Consider the following 20,919-nt stretch of genomic DNA (forward strand, 5'->3'; position numbering starts at 1 on the left):
CATGAGCGTCTCCTTTCTGTAAAAAGGAATTTCGTGTTCCGTGCTAGCTGTTTATTTTGCTCGCTAGCTAATAACAGTCTTAGGGAAACCTGGGCTGACCAGCAATGTTGTAAATTTTTGATCTAGTTTACCTTAAATAGACATCTAAATATATCGTAATGACTTTTATGAAGTAGGGAACTGTACGTGAGTAGTGTTTTCTTCTCGTCTTAGCGTGTTTAAGTAGATTGTTTACCTAGAAGTTATCTAGCTAACTGAACTAGCTGATGTACTCTAAATATTAACACACAAAACACCTTTGCTGTTGTGGGAGCTGTGTGATGATTTTACATACTTATTTAGGCCAGTGGTTACCAAACTTTTTATTTTTAAGAGACTACTTTAATTATGAAATCAGTTCCACGGACCCCTCATTATTATTTAGGCTCGTTATTTAAATGTGTACAATAATATTTTGGATGTTTATAGTAGTCGTTATTCCTAAACATTCCACCGACCGTCCAAGTGGCATTATTTATAGACCTGCATGTTTTTGAGTAATTAAAGTTTAGATAAACCTGGTTAATAACGATAACAACTCAGCTACAGTATAATAACTAGAGCAGCAGCTACAGTTATCGACACCTTAATGATATTTTTGCCATTGAAAAAGTAGAAAAGACTTTCAATACGTAAATTGTGCATGAATAATTACTTAAACTTCCACTGGGAAAAAAAAAGTTGATTCCCGATTACTTAGTGTATCAGATCACGTGACACCGTTCCACAGTCATCGACACCGTCCCACAATTATCGACACCTTTGTCCGCAGTTATCGACACCTTTGTCCACAGTTATCGACACCGTTCCACAATTATCGACACCTTTGTCCACAGTTACCGACACCGTTCCACAATTATCGACACCTTTATCTGCAGTTATCGACACTGTTCCACAATTATCAACACCTTTGTCCGCAGTTACCGACACCGTTCCACAGTTACCGACACCGTTCCACAATTATCGACACCTTTGTCCACAGTTATCGACACCGTTCCACAATTATCGACACCGTCCCACAATTATCGACACCTTTGTCCGCAGTTATTGACACCATTCCGCAGTTATCGACACCTTTGTCCGCAGGTATCGACACCGTTCCACAATTATCGACACCTTTATCTGCAGTTATCGACACCGTTCCACAATTATCAACACCTTTGTCTGCAGTTACCGGCACCGTTCCACAGTTACCGACACTGTTCCACAATTATCGACACCTTTGTCCACAGTTACCAACACCATTCCACAATTATCGGCACCTTTGTCCGCAGTCATCGACACCGTTCCACAATTATCGACACCTTTGTCTGCAGTTATCGACACCGTTCCACAGTTATCGACACCTTTGTCCACAGTTATCAACACTGTTCCACAATTATCGACACCTTTGTCCACAGTTATCGACATCCAGGTGATTTTTTTTTTTTTTAAATCGGTATGTGGTATTAAGTTAACAAAACATAGTTTTTAATTTAAAATTTGTTTTACATAGACTTTTATATTTAGTATAAAATATCTTTTATATAAAAACATTAATGTCGGTGCTTACGTAAATGAGGAAGTAATTCTAATGTTTGTAAACAAATGAACTAATAGTGTTTAACCTGTCAGAAAATCTTCTTGTTCCACTTTCTACCCACTTTCTAAGTATTTTCATATATCACATTTTATTAATCATTCGTCGTTGTTTGTATTAATTTCTAGTTTTGTAGTTTACCAGTAAATGTCAACAGGCAATTGACACTATAACCACATGAAAATCCAGGTCAAAGGTCGCATGTCATTCCTCAAACCAAAACTGTAGGTACCTTGTTTTTAAGAATCAGAAAAACAAATTATAAATCACAGCACTTTTATTTATTTATTTTAAAGTTCTTCATCTACTTCAACAATGTTACACAAAGATCGATACATAACAGTTGTAAATGTCACTTAATTCCACAGGGTGTCAATAATGGTGGACACTGGTGAAGGCGATCACTATTATCAACACCTCATGTGACTTCTCAAACGCACGTTTAGATACAAAATGGCGACTGTCAGATGAAAGAGTAAGAAACAAAGTAGGTTTCGACAAGGAGATCATGAAATATCAGTCAATTTGAGAAGTAAAAACATGTCCATGATTTTTCCACCATGCTTGCCTGTGATAACATCTGGGTTTTCCTCAAATTGCTGATCGTGCTAAAAAAAAATCCATCTCAGGTAACGAGCTGTGTCATCAGACAACAAGATCAAAGGGCGAGGGGGGTCTTCCAGTTGATTAATTAACCAATAATAACTGTTGTAACTGAAACTCACTTTTGTAAAATAGTTTTTTATTGGTAAATCTGAAAAGATGTCAGTAATTATGGACTGTTGATAGTTGTAGCCGCCGCTCTAAAGTAACAAGAATACACTCAAAAGTTTTCATGTAGCGTCTAAGTGTGTTTTTGAGAGATCTCAATTACAAAAGTTTCCAGGTAGAACCCCCTCAGGAAAGGAAAACTGTTATCCACCCAAAGAAGCGTTAAGGAACCCTTTTTTTATTTTAAAAAAAAAGGGTAAGTGTTTCTGTTGTTTCCTCAGGTTGTGGTGATGACCCGTGATCTTATCGAAGAGGAACTGCCCCACTGGGTGGGAGCCAAAGAGTTCCACCAAAAGTACGAGTCCAAGGAAGTCATTGGCAGGTGGGTGTCTGAAAACTACAGGCTTTCCTGAACTGAACTATGTTTCTCTTCTACACATATGGGTTGTTTTACAATCAGGGTAGGCAAGCTAAAAATCACATTTAACACTTATTATCTTCAATATCAAAAGGCTTGACTAAATAAACTTGGTTGTTTATTGTAGCCCTGTGATAGCTCTATTTACCATGCAAAAAAAAAATTTGGTGATAACGTTATTTTTGGTGAATGTATGGCAATATGTCATATTTAGCAAAATTACTTGTGTCATTTAGAAAAAGTGCTTTTTTGACCACAGGTAGCTCCAAAAGGGATGCACTTAAATCATTCTTTATACCATAAAACACATATTTGGTTCCATATCATTGGAAACATAGTTAAGTTTTAATGTTGAATGCCAGTAAGTTTTCACACTATTTTGATCAAATTAGTATGTGATTGTGTCAAAAAAATGTCCTCTCCGAGACAGCTAATTTTTCAATATAAAATAACATATCTAAAATGATTATTTTCATCCTAAAATGTGGTCAAGATATTGGGACATAAATATTAGAGACAACTAACACAGAGCTTACAGCCTTATATTTAAAAGCACTATGGAAGTAGTGGATTCTGAATTGTCAAAAAAAAAAGTCCTCTCCGAGAATCACTTCATTTGTTTCTCCCATCTTATAGCAGATTACACAAAACTACCATACACATGTCAAAAAATTACCTGAAATCTGTTCTTTAACTTGTCCTTCACTTAAAAACTGCTACAAGAACCAGTTTGAATCAATTTGAATTTTGGACCCCTGTGACACAAACTTTGTACCCTGATTGTAAAACAACCCTTATCTCAAGCTGCTCTAAAGTCATAGCATTTTAAAAATTTGTTACCCCCAAAAGTGAAAAATTGCACTGATTTGACTGACTAAATTAATTAGCCTTATGTCTGTTCAGCTACAGCACTTAACTACGCAAAAATGTGATCACTGTTGTCACAAAGACAGAAGCACAAAATTATCCAAAATTTCTTTGTTTGCTGTAGCATTAAGATTTTCCTTCACTGGAACTAAGAGGCCCGAACTGATTCAACAACTGTCCATATTATGCCAGGAACCGTTCAACGGAATAAAGAGAAATGACATCCATCATTGCTTTAGGACATGAAGTGTGTCTTAACTAATTTAAAAGAAAAAAACCACACAACGCTGAATCAGAAGATGTGTTCAAAGTTTTGATTGGTACTGTTTGTCAATAATGGTCAAGTGTCCACATACTTTTGCCCATATACTGTAGTGTATTTTATACGTTGAAATTAATATTCTGTTTCTGTGTAAACTCAAGCATTGAACTTTTTTCCCCTGTTGCTGTTTTCCATTTTTTACTTTTGATGGTTTTTTTTCGCTGGAGGGGTCTTGCACAAAGCTCATATCAAACATTTATCTGCATGTAGAGGTGTAAGCAGTGTGGTGCGTAGGTGTGTAAACAAACACACAGGACAAGAATTTGCAGTGAAGATCATTGAGATCACAGCAGAGAAGATGACTGCTCAGCAATTGGAGGAGGTGAAGAGCTCAACACTGAAAGAGATCCATGTTCTTAACGTGCTGAAAGGACACCCGTCAATCAGTGAGTTCTAGTATTTTTACCTGTTGTATTATAGCCTATGCTGTGCTGTTCAAAAAAATATATATTTATACAGTATATATATATAATTTTTTTTTTCTGTTTTCAGTCACACTTATTGATTCGTATGAATCTGCAACCTTCATCTTTTTGGTATTTGACCTGTAAGTAATGGTTTATATCATGCCTTTTTCTGCTGGTTTAAGTCATGGAACAACGTATTTAATAGGTGTGGGTGGCCTGGGAAAACCCTTCACATTGTGACATTTTTCAACTATATATCATTTTGAAACTACAGGATTCTTGAACTGAAACACGTTTCTCTGTTGAATCTCAACCACAAGTAAAGTTATAGCATTTTAAACTTCATTAAAAGACACCAACACACTGGTTGCCTCAATGCAACTCCTGTTTATTTAGTTTAATTTAATATCTAATGAATAAAGTAGAAAAATGATAATGACCATGAAAACTATGTTCATCTTTATACCTGCATTTATTCAGAGGTTATTACAGTAGCCTAGGCATGTTTAGAACATCGTTTTAAACTGCATCATTTTGAAGTAATATGTTAGTAATAAATATCTGTTAAGTAGGTGTGTCAAAATGTTCCAGGCAGAAACTCCAAATTATAGTCAAAACCTCATTCTCATCTCATTATCTCTAGCCGCTTTATCCTGTTCTACAGGGTCGCAGGCGAGCTGGAGCCTATCCCAGCTGACTACGGGCAAAAGGCGGGGTACACCCTGGACAAGTCGCCAGGTCATCACAGGGCTGACACATAGACACAGACAACCATTCACACTCACATTCACACCTACGGTCAATTTAGAGCCACCAGTTAACCTAACCTGCATGTCTTTGGACTGTGGGGGAAACCGGAGCACCCGGAGGAAACCCACGCGGACACGGGGAGAACGTGCAAACTCCGCACAGAAAGGCCTTCGCCGGCCACGGGGCTCGAACCCGGACCTTCTTACTGTGAGGCAACAGCGCTAACCACTACACCACTGTGCCGCCCTAGTCAAAATCTGATTTTATTTATTTATTTATTTATTTTTCATTATTTTGGGGTGTCAGTGGCAGCAACAGGTTTACCCAGACCACCACATACACACGTACTGTATTAATACAAGAAAATAAAATAGTAATACAAATATGTAATAATTATCATTTTCCAGTCCATTATCACAATATCATGATCAGTTAAGTGAGAGATTATGTAACACACTCGTACATCCTTTTTATTCCTATTCCGTTTTCAACACAGAATGAGAAGAGGAGAGCTGTTTGACTATTTAACAGAAAAAGTCACACTCAGTGAAAAAGAGACCAGGTGTGTCTTTTTGGTCTATCGTATAAACACGTCAAGAAACGATCATCTCTTTACTTGGTGAATTGCTGCAATAATTTTTTCACATTTAGGGGTATGATGCGTGCTCTTCTGGAGGCAGTCCAGCATCTTCATTCCCTTAATATCATACACCGAGACCTCAAGCCGGAAAATATCCTCCTGGATGACCAGGGTCACATTAAATTATCTGACTTTGGGTTTTCAGTGCAGCTGCAACCTGGACAAAAGCTGAGAGGTGAGCGACTGTTTAAGCAGTATCATACAACCCCGATTCCAAAAAAGTTGGGACAAAGTACAAATTGTAAATAAAAATGGAATGCAATAATGTGGAAGTTTCAAAATTCCATATTTTATTCAGAATAGAACATAGATGACATATCAAATGTTTAAACTGAGAAAATGTATCATTTAAAGAGAAAAATTAGGTGATTTTAAATTTCATGACAACAACACATCTCAAAAAAGTTGGGACAAGGCCATGTTTACCACTGTGAGACATCCCCTTTTCTCTTTACAACAGTCTGTAAACGTCTGGGGACTGAGGAGACAAGTTGCTCAAGTTTAGGGATAGGAATGTTAACCCATTCTTGTCTAATGTAGGATTCTAGTTGCTCAACTGTCTTAGGTCTTTTTTGTCATACCCGGATCCTTCTTCTACACAGCCATGATGCTGTAACTGATGCAGTATGTGGTTTGGCATTGTCATGTTGGAAAATGCAAGGTCTTCCCTGAAAGAGACGTCGTCTGGATGGGAGCATATGTTGCTCTAGAACCTGGATATACCTTTCAGCATTGATGGTGTCTTTCCAGATGTGTAAGCTGCCCATGCCACACGCACTAATGCAACCCCATACCATCAGAGATGCAGGCTTCTGAACTGAGCGCTGATAACAACTCGGGTCGTCCTTCTCCTCTTTAGTCTGAATGACACGGCGTCCCTGATTCCCATAAAGAACTTCACATTTTGATTCGTCTGACCACAGAACAGTTTTCCACTTTGCCACAGTCCATTTTAAATGAGCCTTGGCCCAGAGAAGACGTCTGCGCTTCTGGATCATGTTTAGATATGGCTTCTTCTTTGAATTATAGAGTTTTAGCTGGCAACGGCGGATGGCACGGTGAATTGTGTTCACAGATAATGTTCTCTGGAAATATTCCTGAGCCCATTTTGTGATTTCAATACAGAAGCATGCCTGTATGTGATGCAGTGCCGTCTAAGGGCCCGAAGATCACGGGCACTCAGTATGGTTTTCCGGCCTTGACCCTTACGCACAGAGATTCTTCCAGATTCTCTGAATCTTTTGATGATATTATGCACTGTAGATGATGATATGTTCAAACTCTTTGCAATTTTACACTGTCGAACTCCTTTCTGATATTGCTCCACTATTTGTCGGCGCAGAATTAGGGGGATTGGTGATCCTCTTCCCATCTTTACTTCTGAGAGCCGCTGCCACTCCAAGATGCTCTTTTTATACCCAGTCATGTTAATGACCTATTGCCAATTGACCTAATGAGTTGCAATTTGGTCCTCCAGCTGTTCCTTTTTTGTACCTTTAACTTTTCTAACCTCTTATTGCCCCTGTCCCAACTTTTTTGAGATGTGTTGCTGTCATGAAATTTCAAATGAGCCAGTATTTGCCATGACATTTCAAAATGTCTCACTTTCGACATTTGATATGTTCTCTATGTTCTATTGTGAATACAATATAAGTTTTTGAGATTTGTAAATTATTGCATTCCGTTTTTATTTACAATTTGTACTTTGTCCCAACTTTTTTGGAATCGGGGTTATACTATAATCCTGTTTTTCCCATGAATTGAACTATATGCAGACCCCCCCCCCTTCCCCGGGGGTGGGTGGCTAGTTATTTATTTATTTATTTATTTATTGTCTTGTGTTAGAACTCTGCGGCACCCCGGGCTATCTTGCACCAGAGATACTGAAATGTTCAATGGATGAAACGCATGATGGATATGGGAACGAGGTTGACTTGTAAGTCTCAGAATTTGTCACACAAAGAATTTTACTCTCTTGGACCATCAGAAGGTTAAAAACATAGCTAGAATTCTGCTTTATGTATGACTTAAGATTTTAAGATGGCTTTTAGAAGAAACCCCTCTTCTGTTTGTACTGGGTTGTTTTGGTTTTCATCCCCTGCTGGCCGACAGGCCCGAAGGGGGATTATGTCATGGTGACTTCAATCCATCCATCCGTCCGTCCTGAGAAGGGTGCTCACCTTCTGAAATCAACTCCTCTTATAATTTTTGGAGGAATTTCATGAAACTTGACAGGATTATTTGTTATATGTCAATAATATGGGCGGCATGGTGGTGTAGTGGTTAGCGCTGTCACCTCACAACAAGAAGGTCCGGGTTCGAGCCCCGTGGCCGGCGAGGGCCTTTCTGTGCGAAGTTTGCATGTTCTCCCCATGTCCGCGTGGGTTTCCTCCGGGTGCTCCGGTTTCCCCCACAGTCCAAAGACATGCAGGTTAGGTTAACTGGTGACTCTAAATTGACCGTAGGTGTGAATGTGAATGGTTGTCTGTCTATGGTGGTGTTTACATAAGACCATATCAGCGGATCATCAGATTAACGTTTTTAAAACGATTCGCGTGCACACAGCAACGCCAATACACGGATACACTAATCACATGACTAATTAGACGGCACGTCACATGATCCCAGTGCATATCGGGTGTGCGCAAGTCACTCACCACTTGCAAGTGGAAGGATGGCAAGCGAACACCTTCTCCAGCAGATAAACACACCTGGCTGTGATGTTCATGTTCTCACTGAGTTTAAGCGCCTGAAGGAGGTAAATAAGTTGAAATGTGTAAATAAACCTCAGTGCGGCTCAGCGCTTCCTCCTGCGCTCCAAATCACTCCGCCCTGAACAGCGAGTGCCCTCTGGAGGGTGTGCACTCCGGCCCTGCGCAGCTCACAGAGCGCGCGAGTGAAGCGCACGAGCAGTGATTCGGGACTGAGCCGCTGTGTGTGTGATCCCAACGCCAGCGAATCAGGAAGGTGGATGTCACAGTGACGTTGTCCAATGACGACGTCAGCTAGAGCTCAGCACTGCGTTTCCTCGTTCCTCAATGTTTACACAGCACCGGATCAGATACGAACTGGGTTGAATACGTGGGCCCTGGCGGGTTCAAGTTGTTCCGCCTGTGGAGTCATTTCCCGGCGTTTTAATGTGCACGGACAGTGCATCCGCGACGAAAACGAGACGGATACGGTCTAATGTAAACACCACCTATGTGTCAGCCCTGTGATGACCTGGCGACTTGTCCAGGGTGTACCCCGCCTTTCGCCCGTAGTCAGCTGGGATAGGCTCCAGCTTGCCTGCGACCCTGTAAAACAGGATAAAGCGGCTAGAGATGATGAGATGAGATGTCGATAATACGCATACTGCAATTTCATTCAGTTCAGTCACATTTTACCAGAGTTATGGCATAGTTGCCACCCGGGGATATTGTGCTCTTGGAGCACTTTTTTTTTTTTTAATTAAAGTAATAGTGGTAGTTTCTGTTTGCTAATGCCAGTCTTCCCTCAGGTGGGCTTGTGGTGTTATTCTCTTCACTGTTCTTGCTGGGTCTCCACCCTTCTGGCACCGTAAACAGATGCTGATGCTAAGAATGATCATGGAGGGTCAGTATCAGTTTAACTCTCCGGAGTGGGACGACAGGTCTGACACTGTCAAGGACTTGGTATGAATCTTTATTTAAAAAGAGCATGAGCTTTTGTTCCAAAGTAACTGCTCGTAGTGCTGTTTCATCAAATATATGCACTTATCATCCACATTATTAGGAACACCTGCTCGTTGATGCAGTTATTCAGTCATGTAGCAGCAGTGCATAAAATCATACAGGTCAAGAGCTTCAGTTAGTGTTCACATCACACATCGGGGAAATGTGAAGTCTGATGAGGGAGCTCAGAGGACAATCGCCAAACTGATTCAAGCTAACAGGAAGTATCTGCGAGATTAACCACCGGGTCTAACCACTCTTTACAATGGAGGGTGAGCAGAAAAACATCACAGAATGAACAACTTTTGAGGTAAATTGTAGAAGACCACATCAGGTTCCACTCCTCTCAGCCAAGAAAAGACTGCAGTCGGAATGAAACTAGACAGGTGTGTTTTAGATAGTAGACAGTCGTATTCAGCTGTCCGGTTTCTGTGAATATGACTGGCTGATTGTGTAACTGGATGAATGAGCAGGTGTACATTTGTTCCTAATAAAGTGGACAACGAGTGGATGATATATTGTGTAAAACTTGCTCTTTTTTTTTTTTGTATTGCTTTATTTAAAATGGTCTACAACTTTGTAACACTGATTTTATCCTTAGATCTCAAGGCTTTTGGTGCTGGATCCCGCAGCTCGTCTGACAGCTGAACAAGCCTTAGCTCATCCTTTCTTCCTTCAGTACCAAAAGGAGGATGTACGGCTCTTCAGCCCCAGAAAGACATTCAAGGTAGGTTTTGCCTACACCAGGGCTTTTCAAAGTGTGGGGCGCGCCCCCCCGGGGGGGCACCAGAGTTCTTCAGGGAGAGCACAACGTGAGGAAAAATAAACCAGAATAAGTTACTATTGCGGACATTTAGCGAACTTCAGCTAGCCTTTACCAGAGACAAAATGGATCGATTTTTAGTACCTAAAGCTACAGTGAGTGAGGAGACAAAGTCTGGGCCAAGCAAAAAAACAGCCTCCAGGATGTTGCGATTTGCAACTTCAGCGCAAATTCAACCAATGCCCGCGAATTCAGGGCGGTGTTGCAATTATATCCAGTCGCAGCAACTTTCCAGCAAATTTGACCAATTGTTGGCGTCGTCTTGAGGTGACGTCGACAAACTACCTTCTGCCTTACTTCCGTGTATACGTTCAAGAGAATCAGCATGTGCGCAGTGTTGCCAGATTGGGTGGTTTCAAGTGCACTTTGGCGGGTTTTGAACATATTTTGGACTGGAAAACGTCAGCAGTATCTGGCAACATTGCATGATGTGCGAGTCAGTGTTTATATAGGCTTAAATTCTGTTACTGAAAGTGTGTTATGTTTACAGTGAAGGACTGTGTACACTTTATTTTTTTTTTTTACTTAATACAAGAAATTAATGGATGCCAACATTTTTGCCAAAATGGTATTTTATTTTCCATTGTTTAGGCAGCTTCAGCATCATACTGTGAGATTTTGGTTTTTTCTTCTATGAAGCCTGAGCCATTTATTTTATTAGTTTATAATTATTGTTTAATTTAGTCTTCAGGAGAGACTGCCTGCACACAGTACTAGTACGGTATTAATAGTTTTTTTTTTTTCTTACATGAAAGCTGAGGCATTTATATTATATTTTAAGGTAACTTCATGTTGTGCTGTGAGGTTCTATGCACTTTAACTTTTGAACCGACAGGTGCATTTGGATAAGTAAAGCCTATCTTTCTGCATTTTTGTAGTCCTGGTAATCTTTAATATTGGTAAAGATGTTTATAGAACCATTTCTCAGTGTCTTTGTTTTTTTAATCAATAGTTTTTCAGTAATAACTTAATATTTAACATATCACTCAATTTTAATCACAAAAAGAGAAAATCGCAACAATTTCTCGCAACTTTCACTTCCTCTCGCAATGTAATCGCAACAAAAACCTAAAAAACACCGCAACTTTCATCGCAATTTTTTTGGAAAACCCCCCCGCAACATCAGACATTTTAGCCCACAACAATCACAAAAAAGGCCCGTGAAATCCTGGGGGGGACTGATTAAAGAAGGAAGTATGACCACGATTATTTAAAGTTTGGATTTTCATGGACTGGATCTGAAGATGCTCCACTGCCACAGTGTGTTGTCTGCCAAGAGGTGCTAGCTAACGATGCTATGAGATGTTTAAAATGTGTAAAACAAGATGTTTTAAAAAGCACAGATGTTTAAAATGTGAAAAATAAAAAAATAAAAATGTGTACAACAACCAATTTTTAAAAATACGAATGGAACATTAAGTATAGCAACAACAAAAATTGTAAGGGGGGGCGCTGTTGTTTATTTGCTCTCCGGGGGGGGGGCTGACTCTCCCACACTTTGAAAACCCCTGGCCTACACTAATATTTTTTACTCATGATGAATTCTTAGGTCTGTTGTTCACATCTCTTATTTCACCTCTCCAGGTGTTAATCTTGACAGTCTTGTCGTGTATCCGTATGTACTGTCGCTACAACCGGGCCAGACCTCTGACGCGAGAGCTCCTAATGAGGGACCCTTACTCTTTACGAGCTGTGCGCAAACTCATCGATGGCTGTGCTTTCCGCATATATGGGCATTGGGTCAAGAAAGGAGAACAACAGAACCGAGCTGCTCTTTTCCAGAACACCACTAAAATTGTTTTACTTGGTCTTGAGGACCTTGAGAGCCAAATGTAAATGTAATCTCTATTTTTAACATGTTCGTTAGAAGTTAGAACAATCTTTATATTTTTAATTGATACAGTTCAGGGAACGAAGATATTAATCCAGTCACACGCACACGTGCTCGAACCACAATAGAACTATTTATTTCTGATTAATGAGATGTTTCCCATTGTTACGTGTGAGTTATTCAGCTCACTTTTAACTTCTTAGCCATTTTCTTTTCAGATATCTAATCATAAACGTAACTTTGTAAATTTATATATCAATTCAGTTTTATCACTGTAGCTATCTTGGTCATTTGAGCATTTGTAGAAGAGGACAGTAAGTTTACAGAACATAAGCTAAATGCATAAAATACTTTGAGTTTTTTTTGGTCATTTATGGTAACGCACATGTGTATGATGGTTACATTCCTGCTCACTTTGTGGGATATTTTTTTTTCCCCTTAAATATATTTGAGTCTTTTCATTTGACAACCAAACATCATGTTTTCATCACAGAGTACTGTATTAACTTAAAGGAACAGTCCACCGTACTTCCATAATGAAATATGCTCTTATCTGAATTGAGACGAGCTGCTCCGTACCTCTCCGAGCTTTGCGCGACCTCCCAGTCAGTCAGACGCAGTCAGACGCGCTGTCACTCCTGTTAGCAATGTAGCTAGGCTCAGTATGGCCAACGGTATTTTTTGGGGCTGTAGTTAGATGCGACCAAACTCTTCCGCGTTTTTCCTGTTTACGTAGGTTTATATGACCAGTGACATGAAACAAGTTCAGTTACACAAATTGAAACGTAGCGATTTTCTATGCTATGGAAAGTCCACACTATAATGACAGGCGTACTAACACCTTCTGCGCGCTTCGGCAGCGCATTGATATCTGAGCTCCGTATCAATGCGCTGCCGAAGCGCGCAGAAGGTGTTAGTACGCCTGTCATTATAGTGCGGACTTTCCATAGCATAGAAAATCGCTACGTTTCAGTTTGTGTAACTGAACTTGTTTCATGTCACTGGTCATATAAACCTATGTAAACAGGAAAAACGCGGAAGAGTTTGGTCGCATCTAACTACAGCCCCAAAAAATACCGTTGGCCATACTGAGCCTAGCTACATTGCTAACAGGAGTGACAGCGCGTCTGACTGCGTCTGACTGACTGGGAGGTCGCGCAAAGCTCGGAGAGGTACGGAGCAGCTCGTCTCAATTCAGATAAGAGCATATTTCATTATGGAAGTACGGTGGACTGTTCCTTTAAGATTAAGTTTAATCTGCATTATCACTGTCAAGATTGCTGTTCTATGTTATGTAATTTATCTTTTTATTCTGAACTTGATAAAATAAATAAATCCTTACATTAACTAAACATTGGAAAAGGCGCTTGTTTTAAAATCTAACATTTTCTAAGTTTTAACAGAAAGAATGGAACATCATGACATAACAGATCTTTTGCAAGTTAATTACATTTTTGCAAATTATATTAGTGTGTGTATGTATGAGAATGGAAAAATGTCTTTTGTATATATGGTTTCTAGCATAAGCTCCAGTAACAGTTAGAAATGTTCATTTTTAAATTAGTCTACACGGACAAAGACGTTCGATCACTTTTTAGGTTGAAATCTCGTCTCCAGTGCAGTCAGCGCAGTTTTAAGCTGCTCAGTACTTTCCTGCAAGCGTTTTTCTAGATGAGCTGTCAAGCGCGTCACTTCCTCCTGTACTTCATTTTGTACAATTGTTCTCAGCTGTCCCTTTGAGGACAGATCTAAAGAGGGGAAATACATGTGCATTTGTCATGATTAAAATGAACCAATCAGAATATTTAAAAGATGCTTAGTATTGAAACAATTATATATGTCTGATAGGTTCATTGTTTTTCAGAGTAATGGAATTCAGTACGTGTACCTTGTTTAGATACCTCTGTCTCTGTGGGCAGGATTTCTGTAGAAGCCATCTCTTGCTCACTCGTTCCATCTGCTTCGTTTTCAGTTTGACTCTCTGTGTCTGCACCTTGTCCAGATATAAATTACAGCTGAAACGTGATCTTTGAGGTATAAAACTAAACTAATGTGGCACATTAAATAATAGGTTTCTGTACCAGAGGTTTCTAGTTGTTCTGCAGTGGGCTCCTCAGGCATTCCAACGTAAGACAAAGATAAATCCAAATGCATCTTGACCCAGTGAAGAGAATTGATAAAGCAAATTCTATTAATGGGAAGTTTCAGCTTTATTTATATTATGTATTTCCAGCAACGGAATAGTACAGGGATCCAAACTTACCTGAGGTGTAAATGCATACTTGTAAAGCAGGTAGTGTTTCATATATGTGTTGATGAGATATTTCACAATCTCAGTCACTTGTTCTGAATTGAATAGATCAATACTGAACGGGGGTCTCTAAAGACAGAAAAACGGCAAACAACAAACATTTCTCAACTATAAATACAGCAATTAAAAAATACAGTCTTCAAAAAATATTCCAAAGTGCTTTTGATATTCATGTACTTGTAACAGAAATGTTTAAAGTACATACTCTGACAGAATGACAAAGCAGAAGCTCACAGCAGTACGTAAAACACTGGTCCATGTTGTTGAGGGGAGTTTCTGGAAAGATTATGCATTACAGATTTCAGCATACCTGTTTAGCAGATATTTAAGCAAATGATATGAATTGACTGAAGTAGTCGAATATTTTGTTTGCATTATTTGGGAATTACAGAATGTCTGATTCTGTGTCATATAAAACAAGATCCAACTATTCACTTTTTTCATACATGCATTCAATGGCCTTTTTTTTTTTTTTCAGATACAATACAATTACTGACTGTAGCCTCATCACTGATATACACCGGGGCAGGGGTTCTCAAATATTTTTCAGCCAGTGACCCCTTTAACTGTAAAAGATTTCACAGAAGCCATACAAATATAATTCAACTAATCAAATATATGTTGTATGTTAACATGCAGTGACAATAAAGGGGCATTCTGATTCAGATTCTGATTTACAACAATAAGGTTTTGGCTTTTTTAAAGTTCTTTCTTATTTCTGAACTTTCCACGGACAAGGCACAGTAGGTCCTCTTGTTTGTTTGTTTTTTTTTTTAGTTTTTGATGCTTGGAATATGCCCAATTCAAGTGAAGAGTCGAACGGGATAGTTAATATAAGAACTCAATGATTAAGATAATAGCTTTGATAATGTCTCCACTCTCAGAAAATAAAGTACATTACTGTACCTTTCGCGGTACAATGGCTTGTCACTGGGGCAGTACCATCTAAGTCTGTGAAGATTCTCAGTCATCCAGGTCATAGTAACTGTGGGTGGTAAAAGAGAGCAACTGGACTTGCTTGAAGATTCTTGAAGACGTTTCATCTCTCATCCGAAAGGCTTCTTCAGTTCTGTCCGACTGGTAGGGAGTATCAGGTATTTATCCTTTCATGGATGAAAAGCTCATCGAAGGTGTCGTTGAGTCATCCTGTTGGTGTGGGTCACTGAGTCATCCTCCAACCATTCACATTCAGCCCCCAGTGACCCACACCAACAGGATGACTCAACGACACCTTAGAGGAGCTTTTCATCCATGAGAGGATAAATACCTGATACTCCCTACCAGTCGGACAGAACTGAAGAAGCCTTTCGGATGAGAGGTGAAACGTCTTCAAGAATCTTCAAGCAAGTCCAGTTGCTCTCTTTTACCACCCACAGTACCATCTAAGGTACTTACAGTGGCGGATTTAGCAAATTGGGGGCCCCAGGCGAAGGTATGTATGGGCCCCCCCCCCCATCCGATCCGAAACAAAAAAAAAAAAACAACAACAATGTACCGACTGCATGGTGGATAGGCAGGTAAAGCTAATCTAGAGGGAAGTAAAGGTTGGAGAGGAGAAAAAAAACATTCCCCTTTAAACCCTGCATACACTTCTTTACTCCAAAATGAAGATGGAAAGCAGAGAACACACAAAGTGTAGCACTACACAAACTAATAGTCATGATGGAACCCAACAGAGAACAAGAGTTCAGATAACATCTGTCTTTGCCAAAATGCCAGGAAAACCAGCACTGTTTATTTTTTTTAAAAATCAGAACATTTCAAACATTCTATAAATAAAACTATGTACATGATTGTGTGTGTTTGTGTGTGAGTGAGTGTTTCTGTGTGTGTGTGAGAGTGAGTGTGAGTCAGTGAGTGTGTGTGTGTGTGTGTGTGTGAGTGAGTGAGGGGAGGTAAGAAGTGTGGACTGAGGAGAGATGAGGTGGCATTTGGCTCTAAGCAACTCCATATCCATGTGAATGTATGTGTCAGTGAGTGAGTGAGAGAGAATGAGACAGTGTGAGAGAGAGAGAGAGAGAGAGAGAGAGAGGGTGAGTGAATGAATGAGAGAGTCTATGAGAGAGAAAATAGAGATTGTTCTCCACATCACAGTCGTCACATCTGTAACGGAATTTCGTCACATCCATAACGCTGACTTTTCCTTCCGAAACTCTGCATGAAATACAAAATATTTTAAACAAAGATTTTTTTAATATTCACCTTGGACCCCTCTATCAAACGGATATCTCCATTTCGACATTAGGTTTACAATTTCACAGAGTTTGATAAAAATGTACAGTCACCCAAGAAAAGTGATACTTTTTCTGTCACGTTCATAACGCATCTTTTATTGGCGTTTTCTGGCATGCCCTAGATGTACTATGGGAATTGTTCTTGTTCTATCACTTCTCCAGTATGGTACAGCCTTAAAATATGCAACACCTGTTTAAATACTGGGGGACAATAAAACATGCACTGGGTCATTTGTTGCCATTTTGAGTTCAAGTGTCACGTCCATAACGCTGGAACTGCTCGAGTCCTACTTGTTGATGTCTTCTCACAGGTCTTCACACGTACATGATGCACAGCCAGATGTAGGAAAATGTAAAATAATAATAATAAAAAAACATTGTCACCAACTAACAATATGGTCATCATCATCGGTGTCAAAATGGCCATCACTGGATAACTCTTCCACCTCATTTGTGTCAACGTTGACACTGTCGGTGATGGAAGGTGGCAACAACGTGTCTTGCTTGATGTTATCCTCCTCAGCTAGTGCCACTTCACAGCAGCTAGCTGCTGCTGCTCTACCGGCATCATGTTCAATGTTTTGAATGACGTTGACGTTGTTGTCACGGTCTCTATTGCTAACAGTAGTTGTAAAAAAGTTTCCCAACTTAGGCAGCATTGTCACATATTTCTCAGCGTCTTTTCGCTTTTTTTTTTTGATCCGCTTGGGTAACTCCTTTTCATTTTCGCGTTGTTCAGACTCCGGTCACTATGTGTTTACCTTTCGCGCTGCGCAGCGTTATGGACTAGTCCATTTCATTGTGAAAGTATGGGGTGTATGTGTAGGGACAGATAACCATGAACTGGACATTTTAACTACTACTTCAACGTATTTCTTAGGAATATTAGTAAAATGTACCATACTTTTGAAGTGTTCATGAATCATGATAAGGGGCTTTTTCTTTTTTTTTTTTTTAGGTTGGTTGGGGGCCCCCCTACTACGACCGCTGGTGGGGGGCCCCAAGCAGCCGCCTACCTATGCCTCTATGGTAAGACCGCCCCTGGGTACTTATTTGTACTCTTCATATACTCAAGGACGCGTTATCCTAATGGGCTTCATGGGCAGCTGCCCAGGGCCTCGGCCACTAGGGGGCCTCGGAGGTAGCGAGATCGGAAAATCTCATCTCATCTCATCATCTCTAGCCGCTTTATCCTTCTACAGGGTCGCAGGCAAGCTGGAGCCTATCCCAGCTGACTACGGGCGAAAGGCGGGGTACACCCTGGACAAGTCGCCAGGTCATCACAGGGCTGACACATAGACACAGACAACCATTCACACTCACATTCACATCTACGGTCAATTTAGAGTCACCAGTTAACCTAACCTGCATGTCTTTGGACTGTGGGGGAAACCGGAGCACCCGGAGGAAACCCACGCGGACACGGGGAGAACATGCAAACTCCACACAGAAAGGCCCTCGCCGGCCACGGGGCTCGAACCCAGACCTTCTTGCTGTGAGGCGACAGCGCTAACCACTACACCACCGTGCCGCCAGATCGGAAAATATGAAACGCTTATTTTCAGAAGTTTTGATCATGTTGATAACATTTTTGATGCATTTCGCCTCCCGTAAGGAAGCCCACCTTGTCCCGTCGCATAAATCACCCGTCATTGTCATTATGATCACTGTCCACCATGTCTTCACATGCTACACCAGCTTGAGTTCAATGATTTAATTAATGACTTCGCTTTCCAGAAAAGTAGGAAAGTGCCCTTGTAAGTTGACCCATGGTTGTCAAACTGAATGCGCAAAGCTGTGTGCCACTGCTGTTTGGGACATTACGTGTGTGAAAGGATGAAATGTTTCACATCGCCTAACATTTTGAGATTTATTTCTGAGAAGCAAGATATTTTTCTTTCTTTGTTATCGCTCTTTGTTTTCACAAGTTAAAAGTCACCTGGATTCCAAAATGAAAACGAACGGTTATATACCAAATGAATGTTCTTGTTCTGAATACTAAAGAAACTGTTGTAGGCCTAGGTTATGTTCTTGACATGTTGTTCATTGACTCACTCATTCAAAGGCTTCTTGAGGCTAAACTTTAGTGAACCAGACTTGTTAACCGTGAGGTCTGATGGATTTTTTCACCATGCAATTGCCTATTTCACCATTGCTTTTTCTCGATTAAATAGGTGTTGATGGATATAAAGTTTTATCGTTCAATAGTATTTCTAATTGTGCCACTGTCATTATTTAAGTTTCTGTGTCTAGTTAGACAGGCACGTCTGAGGGGGTGAATTTGCTGAGCGCAGTTGACAACAGGCGGGGGTGGGGCCTCGGGGGTGTGTCTGCCCAGGGCCTCGGCAAGGGTTAACGCGGCCCTGCATGGGAACATAGATGCACCTTTTTGGCCCTAAAAAGGCACACACAGTTACCTTGAAGTCCAATAATGAGCCCTGTGGGGTCCATTAGGGTCGATTGTAGGTCTACCTTGTGGGACAGAAATGGATTCCTTCTGTATCCCTATTTCTGACAGTGTAGGGTGCCATGGTGGTACAGCAATTAGCTCTGTCACCTCACAGCAAGCAGGCTCTGGGTTCGAACTTGCCCTTCGACTGGGGCCTTTTTGTGTGGAGTTTGAATGTTTTCCTTCCACAGTCCAAAGACATGCAGATCAGGTCAGCAGGCTACTCTAAATTGCCCCTCGGTGTGAATGCGAGTATGTTTGTCTCTGTGTAAGTCCCTGTGACGACCTATCAGCTGGGATTGGCTTGAGTTCACCCATGACCCACATTGGATAAGCAGTATAATGAATGAATGCTGAGAATAATCAATCCACCACTCAAATAATGCCAGATCAGTGAAACCCTATGGTGTTTCCTTTCCAGTGATAGATGTTGCAGAAGGGGCTGATTAATTTTGCGTAGCAGCAAAAATACTTTTCTCTTATAAAGTGCACCAATACATATAAGTTCGCATTTTCAGTACATACAGTTGTTTTCAAAGGTCACCTGTGTTAAGCTGATGCACATTCTTTACAATGGACAGAAGAACAGATGTTTGCTCTTGACTGAACTTTTGTTGCCTGCAGAAGAGCACAATGTTTGTGTACAACTCGAGGAGAATACCCCGCTGTGGGTCTGGAGCCTCCACGTGCAGGGCCTGGCACAAAATCCTAGATAAAGCAAACAGTAAACACCATTTTTTTAGGGATACATTCGTTGCATTCTTTATTACCTGGATACATTTTATAAGGGGAAAAAACACATTCGATAATTATACCTTGAAATCTCTGGTATAGATTCTATCCTGGTGATCTCTTCTGCATCACTGTAACTCAGGTCTGCCCTGCAAGTTCATACAATAATACCTTTTTTTTTTTTTAATTGTTCAGTATAAGGTGGAATAAGTGACATTTAAACATGTAGTTACTTGTGACATACCATAACAATATTCTGGCCTTTGGAGGACATGACTCCTACAATATCAGTGGTACAATTAGCTAAAGCAATAAATAACATAATTCATCTTAAACTAAATAAATGCATCACTTTAATGTATACTATTGTTTTTAAACCTTACCAAAGATCCGATATTCATCTCTATATTCTTAATTGAAGACCAAATTGTTAAACCTTACTTTCTACTAATATTAGCTCTTCTGGAGACACAGAAGACCTTTAGAATATTGTGTACTGCACCGTTTCCTAGCAACGATGGCGGCGAATGATGACGTAATGCATACGTAACCATTATTTCAGACGCGATATACACCTACAGAAGGGCTATTTGAGACAGAGGGGCTTTTTTTATTTCTTTGAAGGAGAAGAGCACCCCTAACAAACAGGACACGACGCCAGACGTCAGTTGACGAACGCTGTCTGAGTCAGTACTGAAATCATTAACGCTCATTTAGAAAGGAAATCAGGACGCTTTCGAACTTTTATTTTGAAATTCCAAGATGACGTTAAAAGTCCTTATTCCACAAAGCTGCACTGTTCTTGACTTATGGATTCTGATTGGTCGGAAGACGTTGATTAATTTTCTATAGCAGCAGCTCTGACAATAATGACGGCTGTTATTACAAGTTTATATGAATGCATTCCTTCTAATATGTTATCATTTCTATGATGAGAGCTCATTCACAGGGACTTGTACAAAGAAGCTTCATATAATCTAATGATAAGAATAAATGGATTATTGTTTTACACATGGAAAATCGTGTAATTGTTGTTATGATGAAGCTTTTCTATGGAAATCTTTCTGTAACATTAATGGAAGAGCTCTGGTTTTGGAGTTACTTCTTTGTAACA

At 40.1% G+C, this 20,919-nt stretch overlaps 2 protein-coding genes across 6 annotated transcripts; one reads left to right on the top strand and one right to left on the bottom strand.

Moving 5' to 3' along the window:
• The first annotated feature begins 16 nt into the window (after positions 1–16).
• On the top strand, positions 17–12,630 carry phkg2 (phosphorylase kinase, gamma 2 (testis)). 5 transcript variants are annotated; one of them, XM_060939907.1, is made up of 11 exons: positions 17–186; positions 1,987–2,247; positions 2,611–2,711; positions 4,147–4,322; positions 4,429–4,483; positions 5,590–5,655; positions 5,745–5,908; positions 7,579–7,669; positions 9,233–9,386; positions 10,027–10,152; positions 11,833–12,630. In XM_060939907.1, exons 2-11 carry the CDS (start codon positions 2,179–2,181, stop codon positions 12,082–12,084), a joined length of 1,254 nt encoding a protein of 417 aa, XP_060795890.1. In that variant the 5' UTR covers positions 17–186; positions 1,987–2,178; the 3' UTR covers positions 12,085–12,630. The 5 variants fall into 5 exon arrangements, with proteins under 5 accessions (XP_060795890.1, XP_060795893.1, XP_060795891.1 ...); XM_060939910.1 differs by having other exon boundaries at positions 1,987–2,105; XM_060939908.1 differs by lacking the exon at positions 1,987–2,247.
• Positions 12,631–13,666: 1,036 nt separating this feature from the next.
• cfap119 (cilia and flagella associated protein 119) lies at positions 13,667–20,206 on the bottom strand. The gene is made up of 9 exons (XM_060938991.1): positions 20,189–20,206; positions 20,050–20,084; positions 19,889–19,954; positions 19,618–19,781; positions 14,596–14,666; positions 14,343–14,459; positions 14,161–14,233; positions 13,968–14,066; positions 13,667–13,827 (listed from the first exon to the last, which is right to left on the bottom strand). The coding sequence occupies exons 1-9, from the start codon at positions 20,204–20,206 to the stop codon at positions 13,667–13,669; spliced, it is 804 nt and encodes a 267-aa protein (XP_060794974.1).
• Positions 20,207–20,919: the final 713 nt, after the last annotated feature.

Source organism: Neoarius graeffei, chromosome 14 (assembly GCF_027579695.1).
Source record: "Neoarius graeffei isolate fNeoGra1 chromosome 14, fNeoGra1.pri, whole genome shotgun sequence".
NCBI classification, from domain to species: domain Eukaryota; kingdom Metazoa; phylum Chordata; class Actinopteri; order Siluriformes; family Ariidae; genus Neoarius; species Neoarius graeffei.

Bases quoted from the DNA above. Each gene is read 5' to 3' on its own strand.
- phkg2 (XM_060939907.1), top strand. From the start codon at position 2,179: ATGCTTGCCTGTGATAACATCTGGGTTTTCCTCAAATTGCTGATCGTG. The intron at 2,712-4,146 runs GTGGGTGTCTGA...ATCTGCATGTAG, and splicing joins TCCAAGGAAGTCATTGGCAG to AGGTGTAAGCAGTGTGGTGC. The intron at 4,484-5,589 runs GTAAGTAATGGT...TTTTCAACACAG, and splicing joins ATCTTTTTGGTATTTGACCT to AATGAGAAGAGGAGAGCTGT.
- cfap119 (XM_060938991.1), bottom strand. The intron at 19,955-20,049 runs GTATGTCACAAG...ATGAACTTGCAG, and splicing joins AAGGCCAGAATATTGTTATG to GGCAGACCTGAGTTACAGTG. The intron at 13,828-13,967 runs GTACACGTACTG...TCCCCTCTTTAG, and splicing joins GACAGAGGTATCTAAACAAG to ATCTGTCCTCAAAGGGACAG.